The sequence below is a fragment of the Morchella sextelata genome, assembly GCF_020137385.1.
Source record: "Morchella sextelata strain SCLS chromosome Unknown scls_14, whole genome shotgun sequence".
NCBI lineage: Eukaryota > Fungi > Ascomycota > Pezizomycetes > Pezizales > Morchellaceae > Morchella > Morchella sextelata.
Window position 1 is genome coordinate 793,353 of NW_025408629.1, and position 13,467 is coordinate 806,819.

Consider the following 13,467-nt stretch of genomic DNA (forward strand, 5'->3'; position numbering starts at 1 on the left):
TTCCCATCCTGTTCTATAACCCTAACCACGCTGTGTGACGGGGGATAGTCGACGTCGATGCTCAACCATCCGCGCCAGGCTTGTGGGAAGGGGAAGGTACACTTCTTGCTTGCCGTATCGAGTTCCCCGCGCTCGACGGATTAAATCACGTCGAGTGATAATACATGATACACACCTCGGCCATTCCTCCTCTCCGAGAAATAAAGATCAAGACTTATCTCTTCTCCGGTTTACACAAAAAAAGAAACAAAAAGTACTGCAACGACTTATTGATTAATGTGCGTTACTACTCCCACCCCCGGTTTGAACTCAGGACCTTGCCCAAACACTCGGTGTCTAACCCGACGAGCAGTCTAGCCACTAGACCACCCGCCTATGCTGGGCTCTGCGTTGGAAGTGGTACCTAACCTTGGCGGTGTGCCAAGATGAAGAGTAACCCCTAACCCTTCGATGCTGATGCTCGACGACCTGCGTTGGGCTTAAGAGACCCGAGAGGTCCTAATGCACCTACCGGCTGAGTGGCGTAAAGGGAAAAAGAGGGACATTCTGCCTGCTGCAGCTGGCTTTCATATCAAAACTCTATTTACAGGTATTAAAGACCATCAAATTTCCAAGACCGCCCCACCAATATGCGCTTTACTCGTCTTCTCCCACAGAGGAGACTCTACCTCTCTTCCCCCTTTGACGTCTGATTTATCTCCGTTTCTTCCCTGGAGAACCTCCTAATCTGTTTCATCTTTCCTCGCCCTACAGAGGGTGGGACTTTCCCTTCTCCTTCCTTCCCAGTCCCCCCCCCCCCCCTCTTCTCGTCCGCTACATACATATATCTCTCCTCTCCTTACAGAAGAAAACACAGTTACCTTTACCCCTCTCCATCTCTGCCCACCCTCCCGTCTACTGGATCTGTCCCGACTCCTGAGAAGGATTTCTCCTCTTCCCACCCAACATGTCCCGCGTCCTCTCTAGATCTATGCGGAGGGATCTGTGCCTCTTCCTCCTCCGCATTTGCTCATGTCTCCCTTCTCCCTATACGAGAGGGAAACAATCCTTTTACCTCCTTCCCACCCCTCCGCTCCTCTCTCAGTTCCTGGGTGCAATCCAAGGAGCTAAGGGGGAAGCCTCTCTCCTTTGTCCTTATGTTTCCCTTCTCCTTCGGACCTCGTGGTTTCCTTCTGTCTCCTCCTTGGAGGGCCTCATTTCTCTTCCGGCAGTTTATATCTTCACGTCACGTAATGCATGTCACGCCAAGGCCAAGAGAAATAATCGAGTGATACTCCATGACCAAGGCATCCCTCACACACAAATAGCGCGTAGAGATAACATAAATTAAACAACCTTGTAATATTAGAAGCGCTAGCTATTTCTATATTAGTCGCGCTAACTATTTAGTGTGTTGTGTCAACCGTTGTGAAAATTGTACTTGTGGGTAATTCGTTCTATTTTTACTCGCTGGGGGCCGGAAGAAGTGTGGTCTAAAGTAATCCACATAGCGGCGATCTTGCCCGTAACTTCATGATTTTTTGTCACTACAGAATTTGGAGTTCAAGTAGAATATAAAGGGGTTTAAGATGGTGTAAGTTGTCTGGATCGGTTCATGTGAGTATTGGTCTCTAACAATGGCTATCTTATCTTGCCTGAAACGATTCGGGTTCCTAGGCTTACCTTAAGACCAGTCTTTTCCTTATGAGTAGTGGTATAAAATGCCAGACGAACTCATGCCATCAATGACTACTTGCACCGTACAGGTATTCCCCAAGCCCGGCCCAAGCGTCTTCTGATGACGAGTGCCAAGGTATATAAACGAGTGATATTCAGTGACCCGAATGAAGTGGGATGAATTCATAAACAATGACAACCATTATTCCTGTATTAAGCGGGGGTTTTTATCTTAAAGAGATACTCGTGCTTCTTGATACCTTTACATAGAAGGAAGAATCTGATATTAAATGATCTAGTGCTAGCTACTAACATTACTAATCCTTGGCAGGTTGTAGATACAGTACATGTAGTACGGTCTCTGATATCTCAAGAGTCAGCTCCATTCCTTCAACATCAACAGAACCGTCCTTATTTTTCGGTAAACATCAACCTCCCCCCGCTCAAAACCCTCATGATCAAAATTGTACTGCGGGCCGAGCCTGTCGGAGATTTTCCCAGCACGCATAGCACACTACTAGTAATGTAACTCATCGGTTGCTACATGCGCCACTGCATGCTGTGTGTAACCAGCCCCCAGATGATCTGTGTGGGGTAGATACGGTAAAATCATACCCCGCCGTAAGTATCTACCTATTATTATTGCCGTACTTTATTTTCCTACTGGCAGCATATGGGGAGTCGCTGTATTCCAAGAGCATCTTTTACTCGGTGTTAACCTCGGCTGTTGCCACACGGCAGTCAATGATGTAGAACACCACTGCATGTTTCCCAAGATATGCCATGGCCCAACTTGCCCAGCTTACTCTACTCGCGCTGCCGGATTGAAGCCGCTCAGACAAAAAAGGTAATTGATCTGAGTACTGCAAAAACGTGAGCTCTTATTGGCTGCCAGATCACTCGCCACAGTTCTTTGAGCGGCTTCAAACCGGCCGCGCGAGTACTTCTGCCCAGGCACGGCAGTGGAGTACAGTAGTGCAGTGCCTAACACCTAACAAAGAAGCTGGTCGCCTCGGTCCCCCGGAGCTCGTCTGTGGAGGAGATGCGATTTCCGAGGCTGTTGGTCCATTTTACCCCACATTTCTGGCCAGGAATGTACTCCAATTCCCCGAGCATGTTTATAAAGTGGGACCACATCCCATCACTGCCGATGCTGTACATAGCTTCCTAGATCAAACAATTAGCTTCAAATAACTACACGCCCACCTACAAAAATGACTGGAACTATGAAAGCAGTGGTCTTTAAGGGACCTCATAAGATTGTTGTTGAGGACCGGCCGATCCCAACGATTGTGGATCCGACAGATGTAATTATCAAGGTCTCATACACGGCGCTGTGTGGTAGGTTAGTAGCAATCCCCAGTGCCCTCTCTATGGCGATGAGGGTAGAACTGAGATGAGATGTATAGCGAGTTGCATGTATTCCGAGGCCACCAACCCAGTGGGACTGGATTCATCATGGTCAGTACATAACCAGCCCAATTGCTGTCTAGTAACCAGCTAACAAACTCTTTATAGGGCCATGAGTTCACGGGAGAAATCGTAGAAGTTGGGCCAGGCGTGAAGGATTTTAAGAGGGGAGATAAGGTCGTTGCGCCGTTTACAGCTTCATGGTGAGTTCTTCACCTGTACATATTATGATGAGCTAGCAAGCTGATTACCTAGCTTGGAATGCTTCTACTGCAAGCAAGGGCAGACCTCCAGATGTGAGAAGTCATTGTTGTTTGGTTGTGCCAAACTGGATGGTGCGCAGGCGGAATATGTAAGGCTCCCTAAATTGTGTGCTGGAGGAGAGAGAGAGAGAGAGAGAGAGAGAGAGAGAGAGAGAGAGAGAGAGAGAGAGGCTAATTACAGGTGTTATTGAATAGGTGCGATGTCCTATGGCGGATGGAACTCTGTTTCTGGCACCGCAAGAGATCCCAGAGGAGAAGTTGGTGTTAATGGCGGACATTGTAAGATTCTCTCACGCGCCATGTTTCAATCTTCGAGACCATCGTAAGCTGACTATCATATAGTTCCCAACGTAATCCCCCCCCCCCCCAATTCTCCATAGCAAGTATAGCTACCAGCAGTTAGAAACACCAATACTGATATCTTCTTGTAGTGGCTACTTCGCCGCCTCCAATGGCCTCTCCCAACTCACGCCCGCCCAGCGCTCCGAAACCACCGTGGTACTGATTGGCTGCGGCCCCGTCGGCCTCTGCGCGCTCATAGCCGCGGTCTCCATGAAACCCAAACACATCTTCGCCATTGACTCTGTGCCATCTCGTCTGGCGCTTGCAGAGTCGCTCGGCGCCGAGCCACTCAACTTCATGACCGACGGAGAGGGCATGAAGCGGCGCATTCTGGAGGCCACGGAGGGGCGCGGCGCGGACGTAGTAATTGAAGTAGTGGGAATGAGTCCAGCCCTCAGGACCGCATATGACGTGATCAGGCCGTGGGGCGTGATTAGTAGTGTGGGCGTGCATAATGGGGAGGTGAGTAGTATCATGGAGGGAACGATATGCCGAACGGTGGATATTGAGATGGACGATACTGATCATCTCCGTGAGCTGTGAAACAGATACCGTTTTCGGGGAGCGATGCGTACAATAAGAATTTGAGAATACAGTTTGGAAGGTGTCCCGTTAGGGCGGTATTTCCGGAGGCGTTGGAGCTATTGAAGCAGAAGTCGCATTTGCTGGGGTAAGCTTTCCTTTTTATTTCTCTTCTAGACCTTCCTCCGGGCGGTTAGGTGTTGAAACGGCTCGTGTTCTAGGTTCATGGCGGATAAGATCATGCCGCTCTCGCAGGCGGAGGAGGCGTATGAGATTTTCGACAAGATGCAGGTCCAGAAGGTCATATTCAAGCTTTAGGTTGGCTTGGAGTAATTTAAAACCCATCGGAAATTCTAGTTTGTCTCGTATTCTCTACCAGGAAATAGAAACGTTGGAACGGAATTAATTCGAATAAGAGATTTTTTTGTTTTGTTGGAAAAAAACATCAATCTTTGTATCTGGATCCCTGTGATGCTGGAAATTGGGTGGGATGGGAGTTTTGATATGGTTGGAATTACAATCGGTTTTTGCTGTATTTTTCATGTGATTGACGTTTTGTGGAAGTGGCCGCAGCAGCTGTGGTAATTTCAGTGTCTTTGTAATAAGGTGTTGATGGAATACCATACCTTCGATGTTTCATTTCCATGTATCATCCAACTTGCATTATTTCCCAAGCCCATGGTACTAGGGAAGTATGAAACAAAACGAGTAAAAGAAGATGACGACTTGTCGGATCGCGGAAAAAAATTACCAAACCAAACAATTGGCGATCCTGGTTTGTTAATTTTCCCGTTTCGAAGTATTAACGGTGATATATGTGGTTCGTCTTATACCCCGTGCCCCATGATGTCTCGAGTTGTCTCGCGCGCTCCGGCAAGAAAAAGCAAAGATGGCTAATTGATTAACAGGGTTAGGTTTTTGGTGCCACCTCACTTTGCGAGGGAGAGATGGATGATTACGCAGCAAGGAGATGGTTATGGAGATGTCTGGAGAATTGTTCAGGCATGATGCTGATGATCATCAACTGTAGGTACAGCTATGTGTGCCTACATGTACCCATGGCCTGAGCTTACTCTAGCTCTCCCTAAGGGATAGAGTCTTGTGGCCTTACCCTTGCACTAGCTGGGGACGGGAGACTCGTGGAACGTACCACGAGCACGAGTGCAGACTGAGCAGATTTGCTCTGTGGCCGACTGGCTCAGATCTTGAGACCATAGTGTCCTTTTCAAAACGGTACAAAATAGCCTTGGGTTTCCTTCTCACCATTGATCTCCACGATTGGTTTTTTGCTTCACCTGCTGCTCCATCCACCTGCTCTAGCTAGGCACAGCTAGCAAGATCATGTAGCTTTACGGCCAGGTACGGTTGTGCGTAGCAGCAGCTACTGGTGTCGTTCCACAACTCTAAATTATCCTCAAGTGATGATCATTCCCTATCAAGGAGGTCATTCCTGAGCACCTTTTGCTCAAGCCTCTTCTTCTCTTCTTCGATCCTCCTCTACTAATCAATCAATCAATGTCTTTGCTTTAAGACTCACCGGCGAAACCTTCAATACCTATCTCCAAAGCCTTATCACTCGGAATACAAGTGTATATAATATGAAACAGATATACTATACTTGTTGCCGAGGCTGGATTCGTGAAGTACATAGCTTTGTACCCACCAAGGTAATCCACCAAGGTACTCAAACCTGCTCAATTCAACGCGCTCATATATACATACAACATACGCAACCAGCCGGATGGCTGTATTGAAAGTACAAATGCCCCACCAGCAGTATAAAAATGCTGATTCTCTTCTCATAGTCAAATATCTCGGATTCTCATTGAAAAGTTCCACCAATTGCAATACGACGTTACCCTTAGCTTCTTTGTAGCTTCAGCGAATAGTAACAAGCCGAATATCAAACCCCGTCGCCGAAAAAGAAACAGTCATGTGTCAAGGCCAGTCGTCAAGGACATCTTTCGGCGGTGCAGGTGAGTTCGGTGGCTTCTTATACATAAGACAGATAGAGCTTCGTCTTGTCAATTAAACCGGATTAAATCTTTACTAATAAACCCCCGTTTTTGTGTAATGTAGTCGCCCGAATCCATCCAACCGGCACGAACTCTTTCAGCTGCCTCCTCCAGTTTAAGAACGGAGCCGGCCACTCGGACCCTACTATTCTGACTTACGAATTCGAGCGCCTGCAGTTGCCCTGCTGCAAGCTTAGGATCCAGTAAGTTTTGTTCCCCTCCTTCTCCGCCTCCTCCGTCAGCCGGTTACATCCGGCAGGGCAGACTTAAACACTTCGCACGGATGCATATGTAAACACAACTAGTACATGATATGAAATATAATTTTTTTGCCTGATCTAACTCCTTTGAACAGTCAGTTCGGCGACCTGTCTTCAAGCGTTGCATCAGCAGGCCGAATACTTCACAGTGTAGACCTCATGTTCCCGTCCGCGGAGAAAACCGCCGGATCGGTGGTACTTGACCGACGGCTTGATCTTGGAGTTGGCGAGGAAGGCATTATTGGAAGAGTAGTTTCTGTGACTACTACTGCTCCTGCTGCTGCTGCTGCTGCTGCTCCTCGTGCTCGTGCTTCTGATCTATATGACGAGGGATCTGAATCTGAGGAGGATCCTGAGGGCTTGAGTGTTCTGCTTGGGGAAGGCGTTATTGGGTGGAACTGATCGATCAACTGATATGATTGACGTACTGACCTTTTTTTCTTGTTATTTTTTGTAATCCTTTCCTCACTCTCTATCTTGCGCTTGCGTTTGGGGAGCAAAGAAGGTCCAGGGGGACGTACGTACGTATTCTTTGCTCTACATACATATGCGTAAGATACTTCGTACTTTCCCAACCTCGTTAATTGTTTCATTATCTGCGCTGTTATTTATTTATTTTTCTTCTGTCTGGGCTGCTGGCTGGGGGAATGCATGTACGGTCATGCGTGGCTGGTACACTGTGCTGAATAGCATGTGTGGGACTGGTCCATGGGTTTGTGCACGTGGAGAGATCCCTTCTCGTTTTGTTCTGGCGTTCATAGATTTTGGTTTATATTTATAACTCGTTTGAATGGATAGCATTTCGTTATCGGATGCTGGGCCTGTCAGAAGAGAGGAATCGTTCCAGGCCAATAGAATATATGAAAAACAAAAAAACCTGTACTCCACACAAGACTGGTACATTAACCGGCCACTCATTCCCACTCCATTTAGCCTCCGTACCAGGGGGGAAAAGGACCGGGGGTGAGAAACCGAAAGATAGACGATCATCAACCTGACCCTCAGCCTTTTGCCCCTGCCCTCGTCCTCATGCTTCTCCACTACTTCGACGACTTCACTTCCACTCTCGAAGAGCTACATAGCTAGCTTACATGTTCCACTTCTTCACTCCCGGATCCTCTCAGGGCCCCCTGTCTTATTCCATGGACAATCTATCCAGACCCCGGGAATCCTACAATATGTTTATCTAAAGCCTAACAGCTAGCTGGGGGCCCCCGCAGCGATTGTGGGGTTCCATTCGGAACATATGCCAATAGCTCATCCCACATGGCTAACTATTCGGTTTCATCCGAAGCGAAGCCTGTGTATGTACTTCACCTACCTCGCCCCCCATCACTTCCCGGGGTGTGCTGTGTTGTGGGTTGTGTTGTGGTTTTTCGATTTTCTTAAACTCTGCGAGTCATAATCCATGATCAGCTTCTCTACCTAGTTAGCCTAGCTAGCCCTATTCTTATTCCTCTTCCCTCTTGACGCCCATGATCCCGGTACCGTATGTATGTACGCTGCAACGGTCTTTTTGTAATATACCCCCCCCTCCGATCACGAGCTGCCTGCTGCTGCTTTGAAACAGAGGGTGGGTGCAGGTAAGTACCTTCTTGCACTTGCGAAGGGCAGACACGGGATTTCCATTGGGAATCGAACTGATGTAGTTATGATTATATAGATACTTACTTAGGTACGTATTACATGTACCTCGACCCTACCTCTGTCTATATCAGGTAATGACTGGCTGGCAGGCCCGCTGACATGATATGACACTTGGACAGGGTAGGCCCGTAGGGTAGATAGCTGTTAGTTATTCCGCCGTTAACTGCGTACCTGTCTGTATCTGTATCTGTATCTGTACCTGTACCTATCTGTAGCTGTGCCTGTTCCTCCTCAACCCCCACCCTTGTTTCTTTGGGGTATGTAGGCCGGTCTGAATAATGGCTCCTCCTGTAGTACCCCATCCGGTCACGAGTTGTGCTGTTGTGAAGGGCCCGGCGGGTACTGTGTTTAATCCTCTTTTTTATTTTTCATTTTTTTCATTTCAAAAGCTAGGTCAGGTCAGGCCATGCTGCCAGACCAGGCCAAGGCAAAAAAAAGAAGTCGTGATCAGAAACAGAAACATTCCGTACCGTACCGGCCTAAGGAGAATCAAGTCAAGGTAAAGCACTACCCCCAGAAAAAACAAAGGAAGTGGTACTGGCAAGAAAAGAACAGCAAAAGCAAAAACCAAGACAAAGCACAGGCCGGGACGGAGCTCGAGGGAGAGTGATCACAGGGAGGGAGGGAGGGAGGGAGGGAATAGAAGGGAGGATCAGGTCATGTGGATGATAAACCAGCGCGGGGGGGGGGGGGGGGGTGGGCGGCGTGTATGTACATCATACTACTAGCTTTGTATGTAGTCGAGGAGATATTAATCACCTACCTTCTCAATCATGAACAAGCATATGTGCGCGATTCACAATGCGTCGAGGAGGAGGAGGACCGAGTGTAGGTTACTTTATTCAGTCTTTTTTTTCCGCCCCCATTTATCATGCGGAATGAGATCAAGTGAGAAGCAGCGGAATATTGCAAGAGGAGAAAAGAAAAGCACAATATTCTCACTTTATTGCTGAGAGGGAGAGAGAGGGAGAGAGAGGGGAAAAAAAGGGATAACTAGCCTAGCTTACTAGCTATCTGACTGGACGGCCATATTGGTTAGATGGGATCACCAGTTGATTATACAAGAATCCCCAGTACCGTCACTGACTGGCCAGAAAGGAAATTAAAGCTTAGAAAAGAGAAAGGCGGGGCCCGGAAAATCTGTAAGCCAGGGGGCGAAAGAGGCAGACGGGGAGAGAGGATATCAGGAAACAGGAAATCGTAAAAAAAAGAAGAAAAAAGACGTAAAACCCAGTTCCTCAGATCCTATCCATCCCATCCCATTCCATCGACCCATCCAACCCCCGCTCCACCCCCGGCCCCACCCCCTTCGATTCTGGATCTTCGTGAGTTCCATGATCCAAGTAAATTCTCTCTATCTCTCGATCTCCCCCCTCTCGAGCTTGTTATCTCCGAGCTAAAAGCAAAAGTGGAAAAATTGTCCCCCCCTCGAGCTCTCTGTACTATGTGTGCTAATATTGTTCGTGATAATTCACACTTGAAGTGAAAAAATCTGAATACGGAAAATCAAAGGAACGGTTTCTTGATACTTGAAACTGTACTGGCTATGGCTTGATCGCGAAAAAGAGTAAATAGCTAAATATGTGCAAAAACGAGTGCAAGAAGCGAAGAAAAAATGAAAAAGGAAATGACCACATCCTGATATATATCCCAATGAAAGAGAAAAATCCACGCTATGCCACCCTTCCCACCGGCCTCCCGTAATCCAGATTGCTTGCCTACCCTAAGTATTACCTTCCCTAGAAAGAATGAATGAAAGAAATGAAGAAAATTGACAAATTGATTGACAAATAAAAAAAATGGTAGATGTACCAAAAGATAAAGAAAACGAAACAACTGATCAAGCCCAGGCGTAAAAGGATCAGAAACTAAATAAACTACAAAGGAGAAAAAAGAGAAATACAAAAGATACAAAGATAGTCAAGCCCCGATTCTCCAGTAATCGGCTCTTGCCCCATATTCTCTTTTCTTTTTTTTTGTTTTCCGGCATTGCTGCGACCGTCTTAATAAAACCTCAAAATTGCAAACCACCCGCGATGATAATATAACAAGAAGAAAAAGCATTAATCAAACCAAAAAAAGTCAACGCTACGCTTGCTAATAAATCAAAAAAGGGATAAACGAATAAACAAGACATTGTACAAAGGGAAAAAGGGAAAAAAAGGGAAAAAAAGACAACGCTTGACCGCCGACCGCCACCCAACCGATCGCTAAAATAAGAATAAACGTAAGGAAAAAAAGCCCAAACAAAAAAATCAGATTTGACCGCCCAATGATAGTACAAGTGTTCAGTGTTGTGTGTGTATGTGTGTATCGTCGCTCGGTATTGTGGCTCCGACCATTTCCATCCCTGCGATCGCTCGCAAAACTCCTCCCCGTATAACCGATTAAACAATTTGAAAGAAAAGTGCTGATAAGGCCCTGTTCATGTCTCATCGCTGTTGTTTCGTATCTCTTCCAGTCTCGTGAATGCCAGCTCCAACCATCCTTAGAAATTTCTCTCCTCCTCCGCAGGTGATCTTGCCTCAGATTTTCCTAGCGCGCCCGGCAGTCACATGGTTGTTGCATATTCTTGGTACCTATCCCAACCGAAACCGCCAAAACCACTCCCAGTGCTGCACTGTTGGGCCAACAAGCTCGGAAGCGGAAGCGGAAGAGGTGTCAAGGGCAGTTGGTGCGAAGGCGGCTGAGAATATTGCTGCTGTTGCTGATTCTGATGCTGCTGGTGCTGGTGCTGCTGTTGCTGCTGTTGCTGCTGGTGCGTTGTGGGTGAGCTCATGCTGGACATATCCGACATACCCATATTCCCCCAGATCGACGGATACATTGTTGAGTTTGACGTGGGTGGACTGTCTGTATCGGGGCTGGATGGTAGTATCTTCCAAGCCTCAACCGGAGGAGGCGGTGGTAGTGATGGCGGCGGAGCGGGCGGGGTTGGCGACCACCAATTTGTAGTCCCAGGCGAGCTGGGAAGCAGGGGAGGAGGGGCACGAACAACATCCACGATTCTAGGTGGAGGCGGCAACAAGGGTAGGAAAAACCCCATCACGAGGTTCCTGACATCATCGCTCCGCCCGCAGAGAAGTTCACCAGCGCCGTCATCTTCCATGCCTTCCAGCGCAACTGCATCCGTTCGATACACGAATTTGTTGACAGTTTGGACAAATTCCTCATGCAGCCTCTTCATTTGCGTATCCTTGTCAGTCCAGTGCCAGGTTGTCGCCGCCTGATCCACAAGAAATACATCCTGGTGATATTGGATAAGATCCTTTATCGTGTCCTGTGAAAGCTTGAAGGCGATTTCGTTTGAGAGGACCAGGTCGATATGGACAACATATGCCTTGATATGGATGAGTTGGTACCGGTAGATAGCGTCCAGCAAGGGGTTTTCATGTCTTTCGATTTCTGCTTCGGGCGCACGTGCTACCATGAGACTGCAGAGATTCCAGATCGCTGAGATTTGTGAGAGAGTTTCAATTAAACATTTCATGTGCTGAGGAACGCTGTTGAGGGGACGCTTGATACGATTAATCCGTTTCAGTGTGGCGGTCAACCATGGATCAACTGTTGTATTCAGTACAACGGTAGGAGGCGAGCGGGGGGCAAAGGGCGCTGCTGTATCTGGCAGTAGAAGAGCAGGCATTCTCGACATATAGAGAAAGGAACGACTAGTGGTAGTTGTTGTAGTCCGTAATCAATATGTTAGAGTAGTATAATGACTCCAGGCCAGTTGGAGAAATAAGTTGTTGAGAAATGTTGTGGTGTGAGGTGATGATATGAGAGTAAGATGGATGTTGGTTAGGGTTGAGGAGGAAGGATAGGATGAGTATGATATTGAGGAAGAAGAGGAGTAGAAGAAGGATGAGTAGAAGAGGGGGGGGGGGGGGGCGGAGGTGAGTGAGTATAGGTGGAAGGAGGGGAAGGCTTAGTGGAAAAAGCCGAGACTAAAAAAGAAAGACAATATAGCAAAAACAACAAAGAGTGTAGACAGAGTGTCGGGACTATGACGAAGTTGAAGAGGAGGAGGAGTAGTAGTTGTAAGAGGAGGAGGAGGGGGGGGATCGAGGCAGAGAGAGTGAAAGGAGCCGAGAAGGGAAGGGGAGTGCGATCCGGGAGGGTGGGAAATCCTACTTTATAAACTTCAAGTTATCGAGACTCACGGACCACGCAGAGGCTGGGGGATCCCGGGGCAGGTGCTGTTGATTGTGATTTGGTGGGGGGGTGGATAAAACTTTGAGTGGTGGACAGCATGGATGAGCATTTATTCCAAAGTGTGTGGTGGTGGTGGGAGCGATGCGTCCCGCGGTAGCTCCAGCTTGGGTACTCACTTTCGAAGTTTTTCTGACTCTACTCTCGAGTCCGGATACCTCATCGTCTCTGTCTCTCCCCTCTTCTTAGCCTTCTTCTCTCTAGAGTATGTATCTCTCTGCCTCTCTCTACCTTTTGATAGTGCCAGTAAGGTCAACCCTTGCTCCGTGCCCAATCACTCGCTCTCAGAAAAACCCCACTTTGATTACCTCCCCCATCGGTTTTTTGGGCCATACAATATGAACCCCTCACCATCCTGCAGCTCCTCTTTGTGCAAGTGTGGGCGGGCCCCGTTATTACCCCCCAATTCTCGGACTTGTCCATAAAGACAATAGTAAGTCAAAAATTGGATAATAAGAATTAAAATCCATAAAAAGATTAATAGATACGGTAACCCGTAATAGTATAATAAAAAACAAGTTCTTTTCTTCCCTTTCCATGGCCAGTAACCACACCACAAAAAATGTGATGATTTAAATTTAAAAATAAAGATTAAATGCATAAAAAATGAGCTCCGAGATGATCTCTCACCACTCTGAGACCATGGAAACCCCGGGGTAATGGCACTGGATCATCCCTTCCTGTCGCATGTGAAGGAATATCCGTCCATTGGTGGACAATATTACTCGCCCATGGTTCCCTCCCCAAGAGAGAGGGAAGGCCGCGAAAGCCGTTAAGCTGCCGGGGGCGGCGGCGAGCTAGGCGGACATCCTTCCTCTCACTGTATATTTCCGTATCCTTCCCCGAAGAGGATCTCAAATGCTATATTGCCTCATCGTTCGCCGCCTGTCATTGGGAACCGCTTTTTTTCTTTTTCATTTGGCGGAGGGTACCTTGCAGCTCCAGATTAGTTCCATATCTGGTTCCTGCGTATTGGGAGCTGCGAGGAGCATGCAATTTTCAGCGCTGCTAAAACTTGAAAAGGCGGAGGAAAGTACTCAGGAGGGGGTGAGGGGGGTGGGCAAAATATCCGGAGGAATGGCATTGGTGGTACTTACGCGTATTACGGGGAAAGATGATAGAACCCTTGTGATGAGCAGGACA

The 13,467-nt window shown here is 47.6% G+C and overlaps 4 protein-coding genes across 4 annotated transcripts; 2 read left to right on the plus strand and 2 right to left on the minus strand.

Annotated features, from left to right (window-relative positions):
* Positions 1-2,870: 2,870 nt before the first annotated feature.
* Positions 2,871-4,511, plus strand: H6S33_003069 (uncharacterized protein; the record flags this gene model as incomplete). The annotated part of the gene is made up of 9 exons (XM_044834418.1): positions 2,871-3,001; positions 3,066-3,117; positions 3,175-3,269; positions 3,322-3,418; positions 3,525-3,608; positions 3,672-3,679; positions 3,761-4,133; positions 4,220-4,341; positions 4,415-4,511. 9 exons carry the CDS (start codon positions 2,871-2,873, stop codon positions 4,509-4,511), a joined length of 1,059 nt encoding a protein of 352 aa, XP_044692276.1.
* An 84-nt stretch (positions 4,512-4,595) lies between these two features.
* On the minus strand, positions 4,596-4,873 carry H6S33_003070 (uncharacterized protein; the record flags this gene model as incomplete). The annotated part of the gene is made up of 2 exons (XM_044834419.1): positions 4,596-4,769; positions 4,820-4,873. 2 exons carry the CDS (start codon positions 4,871-4,873, stop codon positions 4,596-4,598), a joined length of 228 nt encoding a protein of 75 aa, XP_044692277.1.
* A 1,253-nt stretch (positions 4,874-6,126) lies between these two features.
* Positions 6,127-6,870, plus strand: H6S33_003071 (uncharacterized protein; the record flags this gene model as incomplete). Its single annotated transcript, XM_044834420.1, has 3 exons — positions 6,127-6,169; positions 6,273-6,411; positions 6,564-6,870. 3 exons carry the CDS (start codon positions 6,127-6,129, stop codon positions 6,868-6,870), a joined length of 489 nt encoding a protein of 162 aa, XP_044692278.1.
* Positions 6,871-10,666: 3,796 nt separating this feature from the next.
* H6S33_003072 (uncharacterized protein) lies at positions 10,667-11,767 on the minus strand (the record flags this gene model as incomplete). The annotated part of the gene is made up of 1 exon (XM_044834421.1): positions 10,667-11,767. The coding sequence occupies one exon, from the start codon at positions 11,765-11,767 to the stop codon at positions 10,667-10,669; it is 1,101 nt and encodes a 366-aa protein (XP_044692279.1).
* Between the last annotated feature and the right edge of the window lie 1,700 nt (positions 11,768-13,467).